An 18,384-nucleotide genomic window follows, 5' to 3' on the forward strand; every position below is an offset into this window, starting at 1 on the left:
AGGCTCAGTATCATCACCTCCCTCTGACCAGCCAACAGTGTGAGATCAGGCAGCTCAAGCTGCTAATTATAGTAATTATGATTCATTACTGGTTGAGATTAATTTAATAAAGAGGAGGCTGAGCAGAGCTCGTTAACCTTCATTAGAATAATTATAGACACAAGACACACACGGGCTCACTCTCCTTCTCTCGCTCTCCTTCTCTCTCACACACACACACTCTCACACACACACACACACATGCGTGCTGACTGGTGAGAGGGAGAGGCTTGGGAGTGTTCCCACACTGTCTGCTGGCACACACTGTGGGAACCCAGGACTGCCGCTGTGTGTACTTCTGTGTGTGTGTATGTGTGTGTGTGTGTGTGTGTGTGTGTGTGTGTGTGTGTGTGATAGTAAAATGAGGACGAAAAGCGTGCTAAGTGAGGACATTTTGCTGCTCCTCACTTTAAGTTAATTAGTTAATTATTAATTATGAGTCAGTTACACTCCCTTCACACATTTGCACACACACACACACACACACACGCACACACAGACACACACACTTAAAATTGTGGCATTGTGACATTGTTTTTACGTCATTTATTATTATTACATCATTGCATTCCTCTTAATCTTATTATATTCTTATTTTAGCTTCTAAGTTTTTGAGCTAGCCGTACAATCACTAATTTCAGTAAATTCTTCTATAAATTTCAGGATTTGAAGTGGACTCAGTGCTCAGTCTAAATGGTAAAAGGCCAAAATACAAACTATGCATGTCATATATTATATCTTTTAAGTTTTAAGTAGTTATACATCTTTCATTTGACATGGTAATCCTGAGAATTATTTACTCATAGTGAAATCCAGATGAGTTTAGAGGCAGCCTGACGGTTTGTGCAGATAAAAGAAAAGAGTTTACACTCTTCCATACTGACTGATACTTCCTACCTCCTCTTCTCTGTTCGCTGTTCCTGTAGCAGTGTGTATTGGCAGTGTTTTATAGGGTTTTTTTCCCCACCATAGTTAAAATGCTAATATTTCCCAAGGTGAAAAAGCTGCTGTGATATTTAATATAGTTAATATATTGACTGTTTTAAAATAAAGCCATAAAGCCTCCAGGCGGAAGCAGGAAGTAGATCAAAAGGCTCCTCATAATGGGTTCAGCTCTCTGATTGGCTAATCATGTCTCATTGTTTCAGTCATTATTTTGCTCAACTTTTAATTTCTTCCTCCTAAGGATCATTGAGCAAGGCAATTACATGGAGCTGACCTTGTGTATTAGGGCCGGGGAGGAGGACAGGAAAGATGTCTCATCACCTCTCTTTCTTTTTTTTTTTTTAAATTTCTTCCACAACAATATAAAAACTGTGGCGTCAGAGCCTCCATCACTTTTCCCCTCTCCTCTGTGGCTGAAAATGAGAGTCAACGGAATATTAAGTCCCTAGCATTAGAATAAACACGTCGTGTGTTAAATCAAAATCCAATTCTGTGGTCTATTATTTTCTGGCATAGTAATGACTGCCAAGGATTAGGAATCAATATTTCACTGCAGCGGGGACATTACCGGCTTTATTCAGGCCGTAATTGAGTTTTGAGGAGAGGCCCTGCCCTGGAATCTGCATTAAAGATAAGGGCTCCTTTCATGTGGATGCACAAATAAAGCTAAAGCCAGGCGACACATTACACATCAACTACACATCAATTACAGCGCTCACCAGTTAACCTTCAACACACTGGCTAACTCTGCTACACACTAGTTATTCTGGCTGTCATAACACAGGCCTACAGTCTGACTGACTGACTGTAGTAACCGTCACCAGCCTACCTGTACTCCTACAAAGTCTAAATGTTTCACCTGCGAGCCAACAGAGCTGCTAACATTTCAATTCTGTTTACACGTAAACAAATTAACACCATTTTCAATTCAGCAGACTATATAGGTTGAGAGGAGCCAGCGCGCGCATCCCGCTCTGTCTCTCTGTTTCTCCTCGTGCTCGGATAGCGGACTGGCCCTGACCGCTGCTCGCGCGCGCAGCTCCGAGATACGTAATAGACTATTAGTGGAAGTGGGATTAATTTGTAGCCAATTACAACCCTTAGAGGTGAATAGGAATGCATAAATAAGGAGGGAGACGGGGACACACACACAGAGAGACGTACAGTATGTGAGTATATGATGGAGGGTGCTCGAGGGGGCCGGCTAGAAACCAAAAAAGGCTTTGAGAGCTGCACGAGCTGAGAGAGAGGAGAGAGGGAGGAGAGAGGGGGCTTCACTTAACTAATGGGGAGTGAGAGAGAGAGACAGAGAGAGACAGAGAGAGAGAGAGAGAGAGAGAGAGAGAGGGAGAGCTAGTTTAACTATTAGAGAGATAGATCAGAGTCCGTCCCGCCCTCAACTCCTGTCAGGCTGCTAGAGCGCGCGCCCACCGGTGACCAGACAGAGCGCGCGAGGCTGGAGGTCGGGACGCCGAGCGCTGTTTATGTGTGCGTGCAGACACGGGATAACGGCGCCGTACAAGACAGACAGACGTTAGATCACCGGAGACGCTGTGTGGCTGCAGCGGACGCGGAGGATGAAGGGAAAGAGCCGCAGAGAAGAAGACAGAGACAACAAGTTTAAACTTTGACGGGGCCGCGTCCGGTAATCCGGTATAGTTACAGACTCTTACATGGGAAACTTTAACGGGCTGAGAACATCACCTCAGACTGGATGCTGATGGGACTCGTTAACCGGTCCTGTGCTGTGAAGTTCTTACTTTGACATGAATATCACACAGTCCCGTTAAAACGGTTTGGTCTGAATCCGTTTCTGTTTCTTTTTTCCACTGCTCCTGCATTTTAATCCGGATTCTTAATATATGGGAAAGGGACAGTAAAGTGATGAACCGGGACAGAGCGGTACCGGGGCCCGGAACGGACGGGGTCCAGACCGTTATAAGCCGGGACAGAGTCGCACCGGGGCCCGTGGCGGATGCGGTCCAGTCCGTAATGAGCCGGGACAGAGCGGTGCCGGCGCCCGGAGTGGACGGGGTCCAGACCGTGGTGGGCCCGGACAGTGCAGACATGCTGGACGGAGCTGCTGCCGGGGAGAAGCGGCTCTTCTCCAGCGCGGTGGCCGGGAGCAGAGACGCTCAGGCCGTGGAGAACCACACGGAACCTCCGCCGACGAACCCGGTGTTAGCCCCGCCACAGCAGGTAGATAAGTGGGACAAGACTTCACCGACTTTCTGTGTGTGTGTGTAGTGTAGCAGCAGATACCTTAAAGAAACACTGAGTGTAAATAAAATTAGATCAAGTGGGATCATTGGACATGACACAACAGGAACAGAATAAGTGCAGAGGGTAGATATGCATGAAAAGAAAACATTTTAGGAGAGAAGGTTTGCATAAAAAGTAGCAGAATTGCAGGGTCACCAGAGTGCGCAAATTAAACGAATTAAAACGAAAATGTACCGACTAAAAAGCTACTAAAGCTTTGTTTGTTTTGGTTTTTTTTATTTGTTTCGTGTAGTTTTGTGTCATGTCATGTGAAACGTCATGTGGCCCTGTGTTGCCAGATGAGGCCTTAATTAAGATAAAGCAGTAAATTTAACAGCCAATTTGCTTCGGTAATATAATGAGAAACAATAAAAATAAACTGAACCGACACCAATAAACGAGTTTCCATAAAAGCTGAGAGGAAGATAGATGCAAACTTTTTTCTGGCGAATCAATAAAATCGGAAAGAAAACGCTACATGTAAATTTTACAGCTTCAGAGTTATGTTATTTAATCTGCTCACTGCATGGAACAATGTGTAATACTTCCCTTTAGCTGTATAATTATCGGTAAACGAAAATTCCATAAATGATTATCATTATTAATAAAAGACTAGGCTACTTTAAATAAAAGTAGGCCTTTTCGTTGTGGAAAATTCCTCATAATTAGGCTTCATCCTAGAAACAAATTTAATTTCAGTGTCGCAGATTAGCACCAGGTTTATTATGAACTCCTCGGTATCTGAAATAAAAGATTATTCCTCTTGCTCAAAGCTCTGATCGTTGCATTGTGTGATTATTCTTATCATCAGATGTTAATAGGCCCCTGGGTCCCACCCGCGTGCCCCCTCGGATTATTAAGAGAGAGAATTATAATATTATTAATGTGGGATTATTCATGTCGACATGCTCCAGACTGGCCTCATTAATAAATGAATGATCCTAATCAGGATGTAGTGCAGGGGAAAGCCTCACTGAGCCCCCGCACCGCCTTTTATCTGCTCACTGCACTTGGCCACCTTTTTGGCTTGACATAAATCTTTAGGATATAAATTCACTGGACATATCTACATCATGGTATACACACAGGCTGCGGGGTCAAACTGCTCTACGTTATATGAAGGTATAGAGACCTTTATGGGAATGATAAGTTTATGTTTTATTAAACTCTAAAAACAATGCGCATAAAGTTATTTCCGTCTAATCAGAAAAAGAATGATACAGAATATATATTGCTGCCTTTTATGGACCGTTTACACTCTTCACTTTCACCACTACACTATAAAATAAATATAAGAATGGAATTGATTCGTTTGTCTTCTGATACCCTACTGACCGACACATGGAGGAAATGTAGGCTAGATTTGTGTTCATGTTGTGTCTGTTTGCTTTATGAATACAGTTTACTTATTACTAGTTTTATTGGCTGTGATGTTTGCTGTTCACACTGCTGTTTGTTTGCCTGCCGGTGACACTTTGTTTCAGTATTTTAACACTGCTTACAACTGTGGAAACTACTGTAATTACTGTATCTCTCAGGATGCCGGCTATTTATTACACATATTATTCGACTATTATTATTAGTAATAGTAGTAGTGGTAGTATTAATAGCAGTGATAGTAGTAGTAGTATCATTATTAATATAATTATTATTAGCCTATAGTACCAATCAAAAGTCTGGACACCTTTTTTCATTCAAGTAAATGGTAAGTGTGTCCAAACTTTTGACTGGTACTGTATATTTTGTGCTAATATAAATAATTGTGTTATGTGGGCTGTTATAGCTTCATTATAATACATGATTGTAAATAAATAGACCTACATAACTCATTCAAAATGAATGAAAACCACAAAATTTCAAACAGGGAGCAGGAAGATTAAAGACATCCAGAGGCTCATACTGCACATTCTCACAGCCGAAGAAGAAACACATGAAGCTGACTGGTCATGAAGGTGAATGAATAATTCCGCTGTGCTGTTTGCCAGGGCCCTACCGGGCACCGGACCACCTCCTTCTCCGTCTTGGACATCCTGGACCCAAACAAGTTCACGAGCAGCCGGCGGCTCGGACAGCAGCAAGCCAGCCGGGCCGAGCGCGAGCTGAGCGCGTACGGAGCAGAGAACCGGAGAGCGGGAACCGGGGAGCGCGAGCCCAGCCTCGAGCCCAGCAAGGGCTGCTACGGTGCTGAGGAATACCAGAGCAGTAAGTCCTATTTTACATGGAATTAACCTTTAAACCCGGGCTCTTCACTTACTCTTCTTTGTTTGTTTTCTTTTTATTTCCGTTTATTTACCCGCCACTCACCCCTCACGTGCCCCCGTTTTCTTTCTCTGTCGGAACATCTTTAAAGTTAACTTATTAAATATTTATTAATTCTTCTTATCAATTTCGTTTCATTGAATTCCGGTATATTTTCATAGTTTTTATTTGTACTTGCTAATAGTGTAGCATTATAGCTAACTCCACTTCTTCTGTTTACACTCAGTCTCACTGAACATGACCTGCTGCTTTAGGCTATCGCTCGACTTTTTTTCCTTCTCTAATTCTTTTCTTTCTATGTCCCATTCAAACAATCTGCTGTGACTTTTGTTACTGCATTCTTTTTATTTTTATTATATCAATATGTCTTATTATAGCCTGCAGCTATAATCTGTGATGTCAGTGAGCGCTCATCTCTTAGATGAGTCTGTTTTCATAGAGGAACTGTCTGAATCCTGCTCACTAATGAGTCAGACACAAACCTGTAGTGCGTTTAGGCCCAAATGATAAGAAGAATCTTCTAATAGTGTCACACACTGACACACTGATAATCCATATTAAAAAAGGAAGCGTCTTAATGATTTAGAGTCGCGTTTTCGAAATCCAAATTCAAAGATTAAAAAGAGATAAAAAGATAAAAGAGCAAAGCTGTAGTCTAAGTGTGTTTCAGACAAGAAGAATAAAACATTCATTGTCAGTAGTTAGCTCCCTGACAAAGAAAAAACTCCTCACTGTTAATTGAAGCCGAGCTGAAAAGGAAAAGACACAAAGTAATTGGCTGCGGTCCGTGTGTGTGTGTGTGTGTGTGTGTGTGTGTGTGTGTGTGTGTGTGTGATCGGTATTATTGATTGGTGAATATCTGTTTCAACCAGCAGTCTGTACTGTGTGTGTGTGTGTGTGTGTGTGTGTGTGTGTGTGTGTGTGTGTGTGTGTGTGTGAGCCTCTATTTAAACTCATTAGCTCCAATCAGCTGTGTTTTCTCTCTGTGATATTACTCTGCTGGTAAATACACGTCTGCTGCTGTTTGTCTTATAAATCGCTTTATTAGTGTATTTTTCATCTTTTTTCTCCGCTCTTCTTCTTTTTTTGTGTTTTTACTCGGTTTTTCTGACGTTTGTTATTTACATCACACTTTTTTCTTAGTACAAAAATACACGTTTAAATTTTTAACACATTTTAATAAAACAGACACGCGCATATACTGTAAAAAATAACAAGAACTGAATCTGTTGAGGTTCAGTCTGCAGAAAAATGTTTTTATCAAATAAAAACTAAAGCAGAGAATATTGGTAGATATTTAGAAAAATCAAAACCCACTATTTATTTTAATCCACTGAATTTTTCCCGAACATTTTTATTCAGCTTGTAGCGAAGATCATGTTGATAATCACACTGATCCTAACCATTCAAAACTCTCTCATAAAACACACTGTGAGATTATCCTCATTTTTAAATGCAGTTTTCAGTCGGACTGAAGAATAATAAATACATTAGTGTTATATAATCTGAATATGTTAACATTAAATAAATAGAGCTGAATTTGGATGATTTCTGTATGTGTGTTTGACAGCTTCTGTAGGCTGCACTCATTAATATTCTAATGGACATGTGTGTGTCCAACACACTGAAAAACAAACAAGAGTAAAACTATACAAAGAAATGTCGTTCTAAATAAATAATAAATAATGAAATTAAGTAGAATATTAGAGATCAAATGTTCGGTGTGTGTGTGTGTGTGTGTGTGTTTCTGGGGCTCATGTAAATACAGACTATGATTCAAACAATTTTTTACATGTCAAACAGCAGGCCTGTAAGTTTCATGAGAAAAAAAAAATCTGAAGCCACTTGTTAAAATTTGCAGGCAACCTCAAAAGAAAAAATGGCCAATAAATAAATGTGGATTCAGTCTTTTTTAAAATTTTGATTTTCAGCTAAAAAAAAAAAAAGTGGTGTATTTCTGTTTTGTTTTGTTTTTTTCTTCCTGTAAACCTGCAATTTTCTTTTCTTTAACTGTTGAAGCTCTTTTCTTTCAATTGTGAGAGCTGAAAAGTTTTCTATGTTTTTACTAGTTGTACTGTTTCTGTTTTACTGTAGTCAGGTTAATCAGGCCTCCTGCTACATGATGTTGTGGGTGGAGAGCAGGTGTATGCTGGAGGTGGAAACCACTCATTAAAAGTCAACAAATTAATGACGAAACACTTTAAATATATTTTATAAAATGCAACTGCAACTCCTGTATTTTCAGGCTTTATTTCAACTTTAAGGTCATTTTTTTGTTGTTTGTTGTGATCAGTGAGCAGCTCTGAATTCAGTGTGTGGCAGTTAGTTAATCTGATGAAATGAAAATGTGTTTGGTAAGAAAGTCACAGTATAGAGTGAAATAATAAACGTGTTAAGATGCCTTTAGATTTTCCTGTCGTATATGGCTCTGTGTCAAAGTCTAGTTTTAATATTTTTGATATTATACTTACATGACGTATATTCCTCTGTAAATGTGTGTTTAGTCAAAATATCACAAAATAACTGATAACACAGTGCAGCAGTATGCCCACTGATCTCATACTGGTACTTAAACACAATAGGATATGTACATTGTGCACATAGAGTGGGGGGAACCTGGGCTCAATAGGGGCCCACCGCTCATTTCTACCCCAGGGGCCCCCTGCTGTGTTAATCTGGCCCTGCTACTGAGAGCAGAGTATGACTAAACTGAACAATCTTTAAATGTTTGGTTGATAACAGCAGAGACATTTATAGTTTTATGAAGGACTTTGATTATTTGGGTGATTAGTTCCTCTGGAGGAGATGTTTTAAAAGTTTGAATGATTTGATTTGCACTTAAATAATGTATTAAACACTAAAGAAGAAGAAGGCTTCAGTGATTTTTATTGTGATTTACTGTTGTTCATTTCCACACTGCCAACTTCATTCCAACTGTTAACTTAGTATTATTTGTATTTTTTTATATTTTATGTTGTCTTGTTAGGTTACTTCTCAGTGTACCAATTATATATTATATATTTATATGATCTTATATATAATATATATATATATGTAATCTTTAAGAACCGCTCATAATATTAACCGTACAGCAATCATTTACACTTTCCACAAACCTGGCAAAGTGGGCAACAAACACATTCACAGCAGGATCAGTGTGCTGTAATATGATGAGTAATACATGCAGCTGAAGCAGCACAGTATACCACAGTATACGGTTCATTAAAGGGCTTTAAATCTGCTGATATTTTACCAGATCTTCAGGCCTTGTCTGTAAATGGGCCTTGTGTCAAAATCTAGATTCAATATATTTAATATTGCAGTTTTATGCTTACATGGTACATACTTCTAAATATACTTGTGTTTAATCAAATTACCACAAACTGCTTGACATACTGCAAATTTGGAGCAGAGATTCTGGGACATAAAGGTAAAATTTAAAAAAAAAAACAACAAAAAAAAAACTGCTGGCTGGTATAGTCTGCCATGTGTTCTGTACCTGATACACAGAGCACAGTAGAAAGTGGGAGGAAGTGGATCAAAAGGTACGCAAAGCTCATTTTTGACCCCAAGTCCTCTAAAGGTTAATTGGGCTGTGGGTTTAGAGGAAGATTCTGTCTTTGCGAGCCATCAGACAATTTCTACTTTGTTCATTGTGATGTGGAAAAGCTCAAAGGTTCCGTGTGTTTTTGTTGGAGACAGACTTCATTTCAAGTAGTTTGTAGGAACTGCAGCTTAACACACACTGCTGATAAAATCTGATCATGTAATGGATCTCAAAGTTACATTTTCTTTGTCATGTGTTATTTCCAGAGGAAGGCTTTGTATACAGAAGCCCAGATGAGGATGACTACCACAGATCTGGGACCCCAGACTCAGAGGCTGCAGACGGGCCCTACAGCAGTGAGGAGAGCAGCTCAGCTCTGCCCAGTAATGGAGACAGAGGTCTGAGCCAGCACAGCCACCAGGACCCCACCACAGACGCCAAGAGCCCCGGAGGAGGCTCCACAGGCCAGATCAGCAACGCCCAGAGCAACGGGGGCCAGGGCTCGCAGGGCAAGCCCAAGAGGAAGCGCTCTGGCTCGGACTCCAAGTCAGGGAAGCCCCGTAGAGCCCGGACTGCCTTCACCTACGAGCAGCTGGTTGCGCTGGAGAACAAGTTCAAGTCCACGCGCTACCTGTCAGTGTGTGAGCGGCTCAACCTGGCGCTGTCGCTCTCCCTCACTGAGACACAGGTCAAGATCTGGTTCCAGAACCGCCGGACCAAGTGGAAGAAACAGAACCCAGGAGCAGACACCTCCGCCCCCACCGGCGGAGCAGGAGGACCAGGGGGCGGTGGGGGAGGTGTAGGAGGTGGCTTGGGGAGCCTCAGCCCTCTCAGCCCGTCCCCTCCTGTCAGCGGGCACCTAGCCATGCACGCTGGCTACGCCGGCCACCATCACCCCCCCGCCGGCAGCCTGGTCCAGCTGCCTTTCCTCACCGCCAGCCACGTCCTGTCCCCCTTCATGCTGGGGACACAGAGCTACGCTGCGCCCGCCTTTTACAACACACACCTGTAGACACACACACACAAAGTACACAGGGGTTCAAACCTACAGACACACACACTCACACACTCTGAGCCCAGAGAGGATGAAATGTTCAGTGTATGAATGAACTGCAGACCAGCAGACAGACTGTCAGTGCTCAGCTCTCCTTTTTACTACCAACATTTGAAGGCTTTAATTTCAACGGATTATTTTGATAGAATGTGAATATCTACCAGAAACTGTACATAAATCTATGTTCTAGCTCCATATTCTGAATGCTGTTTTAAACTAAGTAATAGACAAATAGTTGATTTCTTTGTTTTTCAAAAAAAGTCTGTATGAATATTGAATGTTTATTTATGACTTAAGGAATGGCTTGATCTATTGTAAGTACCTGTAACTCCAGCTGTGATCGTTTTCATTTGGACTGTTTCTGTTATTTATTGAATTTGTTGACAGTTTCCATGAAATCCTTGGATGTACTGAATCCTCAGCTCACATGGTATCGTCTTTGATATTAAAATAATGACAATGAAACATGAGAAAAGCAGCCCAGTGAGTTTATTGTCATGGTAATAATCTGTTAGCACCGTCTTCTAACAGGAAGAAGCTCCTGCGCACATTTATCTGACAGCTATGGTTGCTAGTTACTTTTCAGTTCAAGATTTTACCTCAAAACATATCATTTATTCATAAATTACAACATATACAACATAGATTACACCGGTGGTTCCAACCTTTTTAGCTTGTGACCTGGTACAAAAAAGCAGCATGTAGTTGGGGTCTGTTGTAACTTTTCAGATGTCTGAGTTGTTCTCTTATCTGTCTATTCATCTGTCTGAGGCTCAAAAAGGTCAAATTATCCAAAAGTTCACAAAAAAGATGAGAGAAAAGTCCAGGAAATGAATACTTTGTGTTGCAAAACTTTGCGAATCATCTCAGTTTATCTGGTGACCCTTTGGAGGGATCAGACCCCTAGGTTGGGAACCACTGGATGGTAGCACTACTTCAAGCAGCTACAGCAGTACTGGTAATCTAATAATGTCATATTTAATATATAATAGTCACTGTGGACATTTTTAAGCCAAACAAGTACTTATATTTCAATACTTGAAGTAGTTTTCACTGATAATATACTTTTACATACATTTGAATGCTGAACTTTTGCTTGTCATGGAGTATTTTTACATTAATGTATTAGTACTGTTACTGAACTGAGGACTTCTTCCACCAATGGGGGTGAGAAATTCCAGGTGGGCTGCTGCAGGGCTGTTGGGGGTCCATGATGGCCGTAGATGAATGTTACAGGTGTTTATGGCCGACACTTCACCAACCTGCACTCCCACTGTTTACACCACCCTCAGTCTGCCATCATGGTGCTGCAGTTACAGGTGGGACTCAGAGCAAATGATAATTGTCCACTCATTGACAGTCCACTGCTGTTTCCCAAATGCAGGACTGTGTAACCTGTTGTGCCATAGACTGCCCATTACTTTTCATTCCCAGAGCCAACCGTCTCCTCCCTCTCAGCACATATTTTGGGGTGTGTTTTATTCTGCTCCATACATTGAACGTCACTGAGATCACAAATAATAATAAATAACAGTGATCATGCAAATCTGTGAGATCACAATTTCAGTATATTTTTGAGTGTGCCCATTGTTGCCTCTTGTGGTCATTGGAGGAAAAACACACACTACAATCTTGGTTCTCATGTCAGGATCCAGTGGGTGTTTTCCACTTTCTGCCCTCAGGGGCCAGTAACAAGAAGAATAAGACACCGCACTCAAAAACTTGATTAAGACACAAAGGTGAGATTTATGCTTTATCAGAAGTGTTTTCAAGCAGTATTTCTGGTTTTACAAGAGATAAGACTTTAAAGATGGGGATTAACTGGTCGGGTCTGGTTAACTGACCTGTTCTGTTAAAGAGCAGCATCCAGCTGTTCCCTGAGCTTCTCTATGGACGAGACCAGCAGGGAGGAATTGGTTGCATTATGGGAAGTGTAGTATCCAATGGTTTTGGAGCTTAACACATATGAGGGACTAAAAGTCAGGATATCTCAACCTCTGCTGCTTCCAATTTAACGATTCTTTTAAAAATGTGTCTCTTGTGAACTTTATGGAACTTCAATATTAAATCACTGGAATGACCCTTTAAATATAGTTGCTTTTGCATGTATGTGTTAATGTAGCAGCAGGCAGTTCTTCTGAAGTGGCAGAGTGACTATTTTTCTTGACATTGAGTGCATGTTGATTTGTAGACATCTGAAACCAACATATAATCTTTGTGTCCTGGTTTTACTTCTCTCCACTCTGATAATCTGATCTGAGAGAAACAGCAATACAAAGCACAACTTTCACACATTCACATTCTCACATTCATTCTCAATTATTCCTTAAGCAGCTTCATGTCAGTCTTAGTCGATATGGTGCTGCAGGTCTGTGTGCTGAATTAACCTTGAATTACTCTCATTAAAGTGGAGGACGGGACAAAGACACAAACACACAGCAGGCCGAGCAAAGTGATTTACAGTTTACTTCTGGTACAAATCATTGAAACCTGTTGAAACATTTTGAAATTCCACATGTCTTTAATACCTCAAAATCCAAATATAAGAAATAAGAAACAAATTCAAAAACCAGTAGTAGAGTAGAAATTCAGTCAGATGTACAAAACCGAGAGTGTTAAGTGGATTTGGCAGGTAGGAAAGGCAATATTAAACACAACTGTTTGGACAACACATCTTAAATACAGAAATCTCATTTGAATTTTCTGATATTTCATTATTTATCAGAAATGTCTCTGAAGCTGCACATGTACACTCAGTTTCAACAAGGCAACACATTCCCTCATTGATATTAGTCCATTTCATCATGAACAGTTCTTAATGAAAGCTTATCAGACACCAAATGGAAGCTTATCAGACACCAGTATAATAACTCAGACTGCACCATAGTGTTTAAACATAGTTTTACAAAAATATTTCAGTCACATTCTGTCAACCAGATTCACATACAATAAATTAAACCCATTAAAACTCGCTCTGTTCCGCTTCAGCCGATCTGACTGCAGGTCAGTTGAGAGCGTAGTTGAACTGGTTGGAGAACTTGTCGTGTTTCCTCCTGTCAGATTTACTCATCGCGTCAGCTACTCTGCGCATGGAGCTCCTGCAAGGAGAAAGAACAACGTTAAAATCTTCACAACCAAAAGCAGTTGTGCTGATGAGACACGGCGTTGCATATAGATGGTTAAGGATCATCTATGAAGTTACAGATCATACTCAAGGTGCAAGTTCTAGCTCTACAAAAATCAAACTATTAGTCTGAGCTTCTAGAGAATGTCGTTCTCTGAGAGGCAGGAAGTGACGTACTTGTTGAAGACTTTTCTCTCCAGTCTGGAGCGGGACGTGTTGGCGCTCTGCTTCAGATCACTGAGGTTGGGGTATTTCTTCTTCTTCCCTTTCCCTTTTTTACCCACTCTGCTAGACCCCAGGTCTTCTCCTGTTGCCGCCTCGATGTCTTGCATCAGCTCTGCATCCCGCCAGTCTACGACAAAAACAGTGAGGGAGAAGAAGACAGTAGAATGTATCTGTATCTAAAGCTTGTTCTGTCTGAGAGTTTTTTACGCTGTCACAGTGTCAGCAGGTGCAACAATACTGGTGCTTGTGTCTGGCCAGCTTTATTTTAAAGCATCTTTAAGTGCTGAGTCATAGTTGGAGACAGAAAATGATTGAGGGACTAAATCCATCAACAGTTCCATCAATGATTAGACTAGAAACTGCTACAGAACAGCAGAGACAACCCATGAAAACAAGAGGTCTTTACTTTTATCTGCTAAATATGACAGTTTGAGTCAGTGTGACTGAAACAATATATGTTTTTGTAAAACAAAATCAAAATAAAGTGCTAAAATGAATTATACAGCATAGTGACAAACTGAGACTTACAGTAAAACTGAAGCAAACAATATACTGCAAAAAAGCATCTTCTCAGCAGCTGTGGCAGGAAAGTCATAACTGCTGTTGCTGAAGTTGATACTATTCCTTAAAATATTTCACACTAGGGCTGTGTGATATGGCCCAAAAATGGAATTTTTTTCAAGCTTGGGGTTGATTCATGATTTGAGTTGATTTTTGTTTCTATGTGAAATGCAGGATTGAATCCTATTTTTTTAGACAGTTGAGCAAGAATTATCAAAGAACTCCATCACCTGCCAGGTTGTCATCATTTTGCATCAAATACAGGTTATCTCACACTGCTACTGACTGTCAGTGTCAGATGCTTCAACTAAGTAGAACATGAGCATCCACTTTAATAATCAGTTTCAGCAGACACCACATATCACAACCTCTTCACTTTGTACTACATTATTAATAGAGCTACAACGATTAGATGATTACGATTGTCAATTATTTAATTAATCACCAACTATCTTGATAATTATTTGTAAAAAAATTTTTTAGAAAAACTGTCTGAATTCTCTGGTTCCAGCTTCTCAAATGTGAAGATGTTCTGGTTTCTTTAGTCCTCTGTGACAGTAAACTGAATATCTTTGCATTGTGGACAAAACAAAACACTTGAAGATGTCATCTTGGGCTTTGAGAAACAGTGATCAACATTTTTCAGACATTTTATGGACCAAAAACCTAATCAATTAATTGAGAAAATGATCAACAGATTAATCGATAATGAAAATAATCGTTAGTTGCAGCCCTAATAAATTTCTCAGAGAACTTCAGTCAAAGTCAAGAGGTTGTGATATGCAGCACAACAAGCTAGTGAAACAGAACCGTGTTTCCACACATGTGGAGTAGCAGGTTACAATATTAACACTTTTCATTCTTTGGACTCATTTCTAAAGCTACAGTCACCACTGTCTTCATGGATGAAGGAACATGTCACCCTGTGCAGCAGTGTGGCTAATTGATGTGTTTTTAATAGTTTTTGAAAAACAACAGCGGTCTACAGCACAGAGGAATCAGATATATCAGACTTTGAATACAAACACAATACTTGTTAGTAGATCAGTTCATTGTTGGTTTGGATCCAAACATGAGATTTATTAACAATAAGAAAAATATAGAAAATCTCCAGTCATCATCATCATCATCAGCCACCAACGCTAGTCAACTCCCATCACTTCAACTATTGTAACCAGAGATGATTCCTTGTCAACTAACACAAACCAAGAGCTCAGATCAGCGTGTAGAGTCATTTCCAGTCTCATAGATGAGACCGTTACATTAACTATGAGACGGCCAGAGACAGCTTCTCACCTGGATTCACCACAGTCCCGTAAACTGTGACAGGTGTGCATGTAGTGTAACTTATCACGTGATACTTTACAGGACAGTCGTGACTCAAAACGGCTAATGTAGCAGCTAGCATCTACATTACTTTTTTGTGCATAGTGTAATATCTAGATTTTCATTATTTAGACACTTTGCAAAACAGAAAAGTGTTCTAACTGCATTAATTCAACATATTTTCCAGCCCCATTTCAGACTATATTGAATCTACTCAAAAAGTCCCAACTTGTCTAAAAAGTCAGTCATTCTTTATTTTGGTGCAATCACAGAGCAGCTGGGTGTGTGTCAGCTGATGGAGTTTCTACGTAATGAACTCAAACAGCTACTCTCTCTCACTGCCACGAATCTGGAATTGAAACTTGAACAAAAAGTCATTTTAATGCAGAGTGTAATGAAGTAATTACAGCTGATAACATAAATGAGCTCATAATGCACAGTTTTACACACCATAAGTAGTAAACAGTGTGTAGTACAGGCTCATTTGGATCCAATTCCGGTGTTAATGAAAAGTGTAATGTCATAATTCTGGGCGATAAAGTAAAAGCGGCTGTAATGCAGAGTAATGACGGTCTAAACGAAGAGACACTTCTAGTTAATGACGTACTGCGGTGGAATTAGAGATAAACCTGCAGTAATGCAAAGTAATTACACTGTGATTGTGATGGGATTGAAGCCGGGCTCTCCACTCTGTCAAAACACTGACCCCGGCTCTGTGTGTGTGTGTGTGTGTCTCTATTAATCAGCCCGTCTGACCCTGGGTCTGACTAGACCTTCAACTATCCCTCATTACACACACACACACACACACACACACACACACACACACACAGAGAGAGAGAGAAGAGCAGTAATTGAAAAGCAGCTGGTGTATTTAGGAGAATCATTACTGCTAAAAGAGGAGCAGCTGCATTTACATTGTGTGTTTGTGTGTGTGTGTGTGTGTGTGTGTGTGTGTTGAAGGTGTGTGTCCTCCATTACTTTGTTGTTGTGATCTTAGAGGAGTTTAAGATAAAAGAAAGCAACAAAAGGAAGAACAAATACAAGAAAAATAGAAAAAAAAAAATGGACAAAAGAAAATAAGATGAGAGGGAAACCGGAACGAAAGAAAAAAGAAGAAAAAGAAAAAAGAAATCAGAGAAAGATGAGGAGAAAGCCAGTCTTCTGAATTTAATCAGTGTTGCAGCGGGGCTCTTTTCTCTGTCAACACCTCTTAGCCCATCCAGCTGGGGTCTGTGTGAGTGTGTGTGTGTGTGTGTGTGTCAGAGCAGGGCAGGGGGCAGGCCACACACACACACACATCCACTAAGGCATCTGGGCTCTTTGGTTTGCTCAGACGTCTCTCAGCTACGCGCCGCTAAGCACAGAGTGTGTGTGTGTGTGTGTGTGTGTGTGTGTGTGTGAGAAAGAATGAATCTATAGTAGCAGAGTGTCATAGCATCAGTTCCTCTCATCCCACTCTGTCAGTCAGCTGCATGGACTCTGATGGTTGGTAGGACTGCGTGTGTGTGTGTGACTCATCCAACATCACTCTGGAGACTTTTAAGCCCTAATTAAGATCAGATACAAGTGGAGAATAATAACAAGAAAGAAGCAAAAATCTGGGAAAAAAACACACCTTGTGGTTGAACGGCAAAGGAAAGTGTCAAACTGTAGCCACATGTCATGTGATGAAAAGTCAGGAGACCAAAGTTATTACAATTCATCCTCTGGGGAACTTGAATGTGTGAACCAAATTTCACAGCAATCCATCCAAAAGTTAGACATTTCAATAAACAACTCAACCTCGTGATGGCGCTAGAGGAAAAGTCAGAGGATCACCTAAATCATTAGGGTAGATCCTCTGGGAACCATGAATGTCTGAACCAAATTTTGTGTCAATCCATCAAGTAAATGTTGAGATATATCACAGGTTCATATCCCTAAAATGGTTAGAACGTCTAGGGACTATGAATATCTGATCTACATTTCATGGCAATCCATCAACTAAAAGCACACTAAGAAAGAATATGTTGCTTTGCAGGTATCGTAAAATGATGTTTCAAGAGTCTCCAACTATTGTGTAGAGTTTTGTGGGGGATTGATTACTTTGTTGCCAGTTTTTTTAAGAGATATTTTTCCCTTTTCTACCACATTGTGAGGGAGAATTCCTCCCTCCCCCCCTGAATCCCTGTTGCCGCTAGCTCTCACTGCTGTCCTGGAGAGAGAGTAGACAGCCATGTGCTTCCTCTGATGGCTGACACCACCTGCTTCTTTTCCTCAGTCAGTGAGGAGCTTCATGAGCCTCATCAGTAGGTTGATGATATCCCTGGCTGCACTAGTGTCTCCTGTAGCTGTGAGATGACCAATGACATTATCCCTCACTGGCTTCCCACCCACCTATCTACACTGCTGACTGTAGTCAGTGTGGTGGAAGCATCTCTGTCGGGAGTTTCACTTCATCAGCTCACTCTTGCAACGTAAACCAACAATCTAAAAGTCACGACGGTTCTTTAATTTGGTTTTCATGTTGTCAAAGTTATGTTATCGCTGTGTGTGTAATCCAGTTTTAAGAATGTAATTTTAGCACTAAAGGCAGACATGATGTTCACTGCCATTAATTACCTAACCAAAGCAAGTTAAAAGGTTCATTTAACTTTACTGTCGTTACAACAAATGTCAGGAATTTTCCTTGGTGAGCTCATAGTGCTCCAGAGAGGGCAACATTCAACACAACATACTAATAATACAACCATATACATACAGTAAGAACATTTCAAAATACACAGAAGAGCGTCTGGAAGGTATCAAAAACACATTAAGAAATCTAAAACATGGGTACTCTGGTGGGAGAGTGGTTCAAGACATGAACCAGTTCCCTGTTCAATCCCAGACGCTCCCTTAGTGTCATCAACTCCCTCCTCTACCTGTGTTTCCTGACTCTTGATACTGTCAAACTATCATATAAAGGGGGCTAATCACAAAATCTTTTAAAAATGAATCTGAAACACTACAGCATGCTCTGGAAAACAGATAATAGTGAGGTAAAGGATCAGTGACGAG

General features: G+C 40.6%; 2 protein-coding genes across 6 annotated transcripts in view; one reads left to right on the forward strand and one right to left on the reverse strand.

Moving 5' to 3' along the window:
- Nucleotides 1-2,390: 2,390 nt before the first annotated feature.
- On the forward strand, nucleotides 2,391-10,529 carry nkx1.2lb (NK1 transcription factor related 2-like,b). Its single transcript, XM_067598340.1, has 3 exons — nucleotides 2,391-3,183; nucleotides 5,232-5,448; nucleotides 9,319-10,529. The coding sequence occupies exons 1-3, from the start codon at nucleotides 2,869-2,871 to the stop codon at nucleotides 10,062-10,064; spliced, it is 1,278 nt and encodes a 425-aa protein (XP_067454441.1). The 5' UTR covers nucleotides 2,391-2,868; the 3' UTR covers nucleotides 10,065-10,529.
- A 2,020-nt stretch (nucleotides 10,530-12,549) lies between these two features.
- Nucleotides 12,550-18,384, reverse strand: part of uvssa (UV-stimulated scaffold protein A) — a 41,485-nt gene continuing 35,650 nt past the window's right edge. For all 5 annotated transcript variants that reach the window (XM_067598540.1, XM_067598541.1, XM_067598542.1 and 2 more), the window contains exons 14-15: nucleotides 13,408-13,582; nucleotides 12,550-13,204 (exon numbers count right to left, since the gene is read on the reverse strand). In XM_067598540.1, coding sequence (XP_067454641.1) covers nucleotides 13,111-13,204; nucleotides 13,408-13,582 — 269 coding nt within the window. In that variant the 3' untranslated portion in view covers nucleotides 12,550-13,110. The remainder of the gene's footprint in view (nucleotides 13,205-13,407; nucleotides 13,583-18,384) is intronic.

This window comes from Thunnus thynnus, chromosome 9 (genome assembly GCF_963924715.1).
Source record: "Thunnus thynnus chromosome 9, fThuThy2.1, whole genome shotgun sequence".
NCBI classification, from domain to species: Eukaryota; Metazoa; Chordata; class Actinopteri; order Scombriformes; family Scombridae; genus Thunnus; species Thunnus thynnus.

Excerpts from the sequence above, each read along its gene's own strand:
- nkx1.2lb (XM_067598340.1), top strand. The coding sequence starts at position 2,869 with ATGAACCGGGACAGAGCGGTACCGGGGCCCGGAACGGACGGGGTCCAG. Across the intron at positions 3,184-5,231 it reads TGTTAGCCCCGCCACAGCAG|GGCCCTACCGGGCACCGGAC; the intron begins GTAGATAAGTGG and ends GCTGTTTGCCAG. Across the intron at positions 5,449-9,318 it reads TGCTGAGGAATACCAGAGCA|AGGAAGGCTTTGTATACAGA; the intron begins GTAAGTCCTATT and ends TGTTATTTCCAG.